The 8450-nt window shown below is 43.7% G+C and overlaps 1 protein-coding gene across 1 annotated transcript in view; it reads left to right on the top strand.

Moving 5' to 3' along the window:
* The window catches only part of LOC111666011 (metal transporter CNNM4-like), a gene marked incomplete at its 3' end in the record, with an annotated part of 16461 nt that extends 8013 nt beyond the window's left edge, over positions 1-8448 (top strand). Inside the window, exons 4-8 of the mRNA XM_087177955.1 lie at positions 1-165; positions 2994-3090; positions 5423-5512; positions 7426-7601; positions 7948-8448. The exon at positions 1-165 is cut by the window's left edge and continues 7 nt beyond it. Coding sequence (XP_087034081.1) covers positions 1-165; positions 2994-3090; positions 5423-5512; positions 7426-7601; positions 7948-8448 — 1029 coding nt within the window. The remainder of the gene's footprint in view (positions 166-2993; positions 3091-5422; positions 5513-7425; positions 7602-7947) is intronic.
* Between the last annotated feature and the right edge of the window lie 2 nt (positions 8449-8450).

Genomic DNA, 8450 nt, shown 5'->3' with positions numbered 1-8450 from the left:
AGCCTGTTCAGCCCGTTCCAGATCACAGAGAAAGTCTTACTGAGGATCCTCAGACACCCAGACGTCATCCAGGAAGTCAAGTTCAACGAAAACGACAAACGCTCGTCGCTGCACTTCCTGTACCAGAGGGGTAAACCTGTGGACTACTTCGTCCTCATTCTGCAGGTACACACACACACACACACACACACACACACACACACACACACACACACACACACACTGTTAGACTACATCATGTTTGTTCATGACTGTAGTATAGATGAAGATCGGAGCAGCTGGTTCCCGTCTTTAACGTGTCCGTCGCCGGGTCCTAATGGAGTCCGATTGGATAACGCAGGTTGACCTGTTTTAAACTGGTGACAAACAGGTTTATTCCAGGTCACTGCGTCAGTCTGGAGGCGGTATTAACTCACATGCAGGTGCTAAACGCGTCGACCTTTTTTAAGACTCGCCTGACTGAAGGTGATTAAAGAGTCACTGACGTCTTTGTTCTTTTACATTAATTTACCGTCACGTTCAGGGAATTCATTTTATTCTAAAATGTTTCTGTTTATATTTAAGCTCTCTGACCTTTGCTATTATTCTTCTTCTACGTTTATTGTTTTGGACCGAAACACCAAAGTAAATTCCTCGTATGTGAAAACCGACTTGGCAATAAACCTGATTCTGATTCTGATTACAAAGTGATTGATCATAAATAACTTGACATATCTATTAAGAATGATCTCCTGGTCACACCACCACTGAGTCAGTTCTCAGTAACACATTTAGAAAACATTCACTCAGACCCGAGGATGAACTGATTAGAATTTGGTGGTCAAAGGTCAAAGGTCAAGGCCACTGCGACCTCACCTTTGTCCCATTTATGTCAGGAACAGCTGGAGCGAATTTCAGCACATCTGGCACAAACGTCCACGTGGACTCAAGGATGAGTATTTGCAAGTCAAGGATCTGAATATATGTGTATCTCTAGTGTTAAGCACAGGAAGCAGGAAAGTTTCAAAATAAAACGTCCTTGAAAGATTATAGAGGAATAAATCAAATATGTCTCTGGTAATAAACATCAATCACAGAATAATAAAGACGACTGATTCAGGATTATAATTACAGTATAATGAGTCGTCTTTGTCTCCGTCTGGTGGATGCCCCCCCCCCCCCCCCCCCCCGTGTCAGAGGGGCTCCTCCTCACGCTGCTCGACCTTCACTAATACATCCTCTTACATAAGAGGGGAGGGGATCGAAGGGTTAAGGAGGATGGAAGAGGGGAAAAGCAGATGATGAGGAGAGGCGGCGAATAATGAGACGGAAAGAGAGGAGAGGAGTTAGAGGACGAGAGTAAGAGATGGAGGGAAGAGAAGAAGAACAGAAGAGGAGAGATGCTGTCAGTCAGTAAATCCCTCCTCTGCACCAGGAAGAGGAGGAGAACAAAGAGGCAGGGAGGGAGGACGCTCAACACACACACACACACACACACACACACACACACACACACACACACACACACGTACGTACAGTACTTTACATGTACTTTTTAATATGTATCATGCAGGTAAACGAGGCACAGCAGTCAATAAAAAATCAATAAAAACCAGAATGAAATCAGTCACATGGAAGAAAATAAAGATTCGATCAAATGAAATAAAATATGAATAAACCATAAATACAGTGATTAGTTACAGAGCTGCAATATGTCGTAAACTGCCTCAAATGAAATAAAGGAATAAAGAGTTTTAACGTTGACATGAAGTAAATACACAATAATGTTGATAAACAGTTTATTAATGTTTATTGTCAGAAGATAAACAAACGGTCAAACTGCCGCTCTAATGAATTAAAGAGCTGGAAAGATTAAAGTGTTCAGTGCTGGAGGAGGATTTCCCACAACCTGGCAACCCAAAATGAGCTTTTATCAGTGACTTATAACTGACCTCTAAAGAATGAGTAATTGATGTATTAGTCATTAATAAATCCATTAATTACAGTTTATAACACACCTCTTCAAACCTGCCGATTCTGTAACACTCCAGTGCCACAGTTTTATCATATTTATTTTTATGTTATTATATTTATTCTCCTTTATTCTGTATCTTATGTCTTGTATTTGCATATTATTTTTTTACTGTGGCGTCCTTGAGGGTCTTGAAAGGCACCTATAAATTAAATGTATTATTATTTTTTATTATAAACTCTTTGCAGACGGATGATTTTCAGAAAACAGTGACTATGTGCATTTAGCAGCATGTACACACTCTCAGTGAGCAGTTTATTAGGTACAGCTGGTTAAAACTAACACCTGTAATAAATCCTCATGTCGAGGTGTCGTACTTTGTGTTCCTGTTATTTAACCTTGATTCTGATAAACTACGGTGGCCCACAAGGGTCAACACAAATACAAAAGCCACAATTTGTGTTGTGTTGTGCCTCCTGCATTGTGTTGACCCGTCTGGGCCACCGTAGTTCACAAACAGGACGTCCAGGGTTGGATGGAAACTGTAGATAAGTGGGTGTTATATTTATTTGTTTACTGTGATCTCTCAGTGAGGTGTGTGTGTGTGTGTGTGTGTGTGTGTGTGTGTGTGTGTGTGTGTGTGTGTGTGTGTGAGAGAGTGAGAGAACACATAGGTTTTGTTGTCGACACCTGAGGTGTGGATAAAGTGACCGCAGACACTCAGCATGCAACCTGAGCACAGCTGCTCCTCTTCCACTGTGTGTGTGTGTGTGTGTGTGTGTGTGTGTGTGTGTGTGGTAAAGAGACACTGGACCCTGGACTGGTGCCCCTGTGGCAGAATGTAATATTTATGGGATGTCAAAGTGTTTGTGTTACTGCCACAGGAGAGGACGCACACAAACACACAGATGTAATTTGCACTGTCGGATAATAATGAGCTTATTAAACAATAAACAAAATGTCCTCTCTCTCTCTCTTTCTGTGAATGTGTGTGTGTGTGTGTGTGTGTGTGTGTGTGTGTGTGCGTGTGTGTGTGTTTCAGGGGCGAGTGGAGGTGGAAGCTGGAAATGAAAACATGAAGTTTGAAACCGGCCCGTTCTCGTATTATGGAGTCATGGCTTTAAGTACACCGTCACTGGGTAAGACCGTACACACACACGCACACACACACACATACACACACACACACACATACATACACACACACACACACACACACACACACACACACACACACACACACACACACATATAAACACGATATAACTCTTTCAAAAATACAAAAAAATCTAGTTTGCAGATGAGACTGTATTTTATTTTGAAAGGACTGACATGCAGTTTGATAAGAATAGACAGGAACAACTTCACCGCTCTCTGTCTGATGCATGATGGGTAAAGATGGCCGTGTTGGTGGTTTGTTTTCCTTCCTTGTTTCTGGGATGGATGGAGGACGGAGGCAAACGTCTGGGACAGTTACTGTAGTTAAAGTGATAATTGACATATTGGCACAGTGGTCAAAGGTCAAAGGTCAAGGTCAGTGCGCCAGGATAACCCTTCCCCTCAGTTTCCAGTCAGGATGCTAAGCTATGCTAACCACAGACGTGAGAGTGACATCTCATCTAACTCTTTTAACAAAACAGCAGATTGTTAAATGTTTCTTTGAGCTTCGGGACGTGAAGGCCATTTCACACTCAGTGACTTTTAGGGTCATTTCAAAAAATGTTTAATCATCTGTCTTTTAGAGCCGGCTGAGTTTAGAAAAAACCTGCAGAATCTGCAATAACAAAAGCTTTGAAGTAATTTTTTGGACATTTTCATGCCTTAATTTGACAGGACAGTGAAGTCAGACAGGAAACGTGGGGACAGAGAGGCCGGACTCTGTAATCAGGTCTCACCAAGTGTTATTTTTCTTGACCACTTTTCTTTATTTGAATATCGATACGCATGATGTACAAACGATTATCAACAACAGATACATGATACAGCAAATACATCAACTGCAAGTTAAAACAAACCATATTCACAACGGACAATTACACAAGACAGACAACACAAACAAAGGTTGTGGTTACAGTCACATTTCCAGCTGTTTTGACAGGAGATAGATCCATTTACAGTTCGTTAACTAAGTATGTAACAAACGGCTGCCGTACTTTAAAGAATCTGTCATGAGATCCATGAACCAAGTGTCATTTTATTAGGGAAACGCTTCGCTTCTTTTTCCTCGGAGCAGGAATCAACATCTTTCTTTCCCCCTAAAAATCCACAAATATTTAATGTCACACACTTCAGCTCATGTTTTATCTTCACGTCACTGATGATGAATTTAAAGTGTGATCTGTACGTGGATGCGTTCAGTCGGCAGGGAAACGGATGACGAGCCCGTGATGACAAACATGAACACAGACAACAAACACACGCACAGTTACATAAGAGGCTGTTTTCCATGTCTCTGATTATACAGAGACACACACACACACACAGACAGCAGGTTTTTACCTACAGGAGGAGGTGATGTCAGTGTGTGTGTGTGTGTGTGTGTGTCAGTGTGTGTGTGTGTGTGTGTCAGTGTGTGTGTGTGTGTGTGTGTGAGAGGTCGTGTGTGTCTTGTACATAAAAGAAGGTGGCAGGTGTTGGATGATGTAATCCTCTCAGACGGCCACAGTGTCACAGCATCATGTTGTTTGGTTGTTTGGTGAAGTTACTGACTCAGTGATGAAGTCGTGGCTCTGGCGCCTCCTGGTGGTTCAGCCTCGTTACTGCTGATGAAATGTCTCTCTTCTTCTTTTCTTCTTCTTCTCTGTCGACCTGTTTCTGTTCTTCTCTCTGTGCTTCATGTTATTATGAACATTGTGCAGCTCAGTGTCTGTGCATGTGCAGCTTCAGATGTTTACGTCAAACACGTCACCATGTCTCATCCTAAAGTCCCAGCCTGCGGTTTCAGAATAGAATAGAATAGAAAAGCCTTTATTGTCATTGCTTTTAGAATACAGTGAAATGAGGAGTGCTATTCCTGATTGGTGCATGTTAGTTAAAAAAGAAAAACAGCCGAGTATAAAAACGGATAAAAGAACAATAAATATAAAATACCAGTCCTCGGATTTTAACTTGACCTCCTCTGTTAGAAAAACCGGTAACGCTTTATGTCACGGATCCCAAATTTTCCATCTTATTTCCAGGAAACTTCCCTTATAATTTCCTAAAATGTATCTGTTATTTTAGCTGTTAATTCCCAGAAAGGCCTGAGCATCGTGGTTTTAATTATAAGGTAAATAATAATAAAATGTAACTAGGACATTATGATGTGTTATAGGATTAGGAATCAGCTGCTGAGTAAAAATATAAACCTTCCACCTGAAGCGCTGCGTTCGACCTCCAGCAGGAAATGTGATCTACACAAATAAACCAGCTCCTCTCTCTCTCTCTCTCTCCTCCTCTCTCTGCCCCTCCCTCCCCCCTCCTCTCTCTCAGCCGTCACCCCTCCTCTCTCCCCGTCAGTGGCGTCCCCCCCTCCACGACGCCTCTCTCTTAAGAGGTTTTCTCTGTTCTCTCGTTTCCCAGGTAAACACTCACATGGGCCAGAGGAGGGACTGTCTCTTATACACATCTCAGAGCCCTGATCCAGCAAGTACAAGAATACAGACAGATGTAGCTTGAATTTTTCATAGTGAATTTGGCTTTTAACATTTTTCTGCTTCTCTGAGCCAGGCGCCCTTTGCGTGACCTTTGACCTCACTCAGAATGAAGATTAAAAACAAAGACCTATCTGATAGTTTCATGGTTTGTAGAGCTGGGAGTTTTTACTTTGAAAAATCTGATATTTTGGTGTTTTGTTATTTAAAATGGAGAATCTAAGTCATTTTCTTGTGTCTGTTTTAGTGTTGATGAAGAGTAATTGTTTCAAGTATCCGCTAATCTGTCAATACTTTTTCTTTTTGTTCTCATCACATGGTTCAATAGTGAAAATCTAATTTTCCCACAATCCATCTTCAAGTGCAGTTTAAAAACGAGAGACGTTGAAGTTACAAACATTTAACCCTCAACACTGAGGAGCAGGAAGCTGCAGAATTACTGCCTGATAAATGACCTGAAATATTAATAGTTAGATATTAAAATTAATACTAATTTGGAAAATAAAATTGTCAGTGGATGGAAGTAAAGCTGAAATCTCTGACGAAGACTTTCAGAATCATCACATTTCTGTTCCGTCAGATAAACTGATTAATCAACACTATAATTGATTAGTCTGTAATTAATATGATAATTAGTTGCAGCTGAAGTCTTTGCACGTACTCGGTTCAGCTGCACAGGTGAGGATGGAGGCAGGTGTTTCCTCCCAGTCTTGCATCATTACTCCGTGAGGAGAGTGGGAGGACCTTGCTGGACGGGGTTCTGATGCTCCTAATTTGTTAACCCTGTCACCACCCCCACCCCCCCTCTGTAACCACTGATCTACGGTCAGATATTAATCACAACTCCTGTGACGTATCGACAGGAGGAGACGGATCATCTGACTGTAGACCTTCGGTTAAAGGAATAGTTCGTCATTTAGAGACTTAAGCTCATTTTCTTTCTTTCTTTCCGAGAGCTGGACGAGAAGAACGAAACCTTTCATGTCTGTGCGCTAAATATGAAGCTACAGTTAGCTTAGCTTAGCATCTAACCTCTAATAAACACAACGTACCTTGTTTGTTTATTCAAACAGAAACAAAAAAGATAAAGTCAACAAATTAGTGAGCTATAAAGGTGCTGCTGGGTTGATTTTGTTTTTTCTTTTCCTCTATTTTCAGCCTTCATGCTAAGCTAAGCTAAGCTAATTAGCTGCTGGGTGTAGCTCCAAAGTTGCCGCACAGACATGAAGGAAGTATCGATCGTCTCATCTCACTCTCAGCTAATAAGCACAACTCCTAGAGTGTCAAACTATTCCTTTTGGCACAAATGTTCTTCCGTACCTCCCACCTCCTTTTAAACTGTCGTTCTCTGATCATCACCGGCGTCTCCGTCCTCTAACACAACCCTCCAAGACAGAGCAAAGGGATGCTTCCCCCCCCCCCTTACGTCACCACCTCCATGACATCACTAAAACCAGCCAATGAGAGAGGTTCCTCCTCTGAGCTCAGACTGTCCCGCCGTGGCCGTAAAATGCTCAAACGATGCACTTTGCCTCGTCACATGGCATGTTTGTGGCATTAACTCTCATCTCATCGATGTTAATGTGTGTGTTTGTGTGTGTGTGTGTGTGTGTGTGTTGCAGTGTGTTCATCGTGCCTTCAGCTCTTCACCATCGTCATCATCAGTGGGCTGATTTCATTTTCTCCCTGTTTTCTGACTCAGTCATTGTTCTCTGTTGTTGCTTGGTGTGTTTTCCTGCTTTAAGTGTGTGTGTGTGTGTGTGTGTGTGTGTGTGTGTGTGATCTCCATTTCTTCTTCTTTTGTTGCGACCTCACCCTCACTCTCTTCTCTGTCAATCCCAGAGTTCCGTTCTCCGTCACACGGGGGCAACCTCAACCGCTCGGCGTCTCTGAGCTGCACTGAGCGCGCTCCAGAGAGCGGCTCCGTCGGCGGCAGCATCACTCAGATCCCAGGAACGCCCTTCCAGTACATACCAGACTTCTGTGTACGAGCTCTCACAGACCTGCAGTTTGTCAAGGTAACTCTCCTTTAACTGATCCCAGGTCAGTTTATAAGACTGGATTTAAATTAAAAACGTTCAGCTATATTCCAGTAATTTGTTGCCTCATCTCGCGTGAGTAGTTTGATGGAGACTGACAGTCGTTTTCCTTTTGAAGTTGCGACTCATAGTCGTCATAGTGATGTGCTGTTGTCAACGTTATTTTAGAGACGTCAGGAAAAAGGTAGATTTCTGAACTCGCAGGTAATAAAGGGATAAAGAACTTTCAACTATTTGATTATATTATTATTAAATATATTAAAATATAATAAAATCCTAATTATGTCTTTCCCGATACTAACATTGTTGTGTCGCCCCCCCTCAGGTCACTCGTGCTCAGTACCAGAACGGTCTCCTGGCGTCCCGGCTGGACAGTTCGCCGCAGTCTCCAGAGGGCAGCCACGCTCGTCTGGACACGTCTGTCTCTTTGCCGCCTGTGACGCCACCGGGGACGCGCATTCCACTGCCGCTGGCCACGCCTCCCGTTAAGCGCCCGCCGTCTAGCGTTCAGCCGACGCCGCTGGGCAGCCGCACCACCCTGCCCCACACCACCTCCTCCTCCTCCTCCAGCCGCAGGCCGAGCCAGTCTCTGCCGCAGGCCACCCCGCCTCCGAGCAACCACACCTCCCTCTCCCAAACCCCCCCGTCCTCCATGAGTACGGCACCGTGCACCCTCAACCCTCACCCGACACTGTCCTCCAAGTCCCAGCCGTCCCCGCCCTCTGCCGGCCCCGAGAACGGGCCGGGAGAGACCACCACTCTGCTCAGTGAGCAGCAGAACTGCGTGGGCCCCCGCAGGCCCAGCCACACCCAGGCCCACCCCCACCC

This window comes from Seriola lalandi, unplaced genomic scaffold (genome assembly GCF_002814215.2).
Source record: "Seriola lalandi dorsalis isolate HSWRI2012SDOR001 ecotype SW California unplaced genomic scaffold, Sedor1 jcf7180002054666, whole genome shotgun sequence".
NCBI lineage: Eukaryota > Metazoa > Chordata > Actinopteri > Carangiformes > Carangidae > Seriola > Seriola lalandi.
This window is presented reverse-complemented; position numbering and strand designations above follow the sequence as displayed.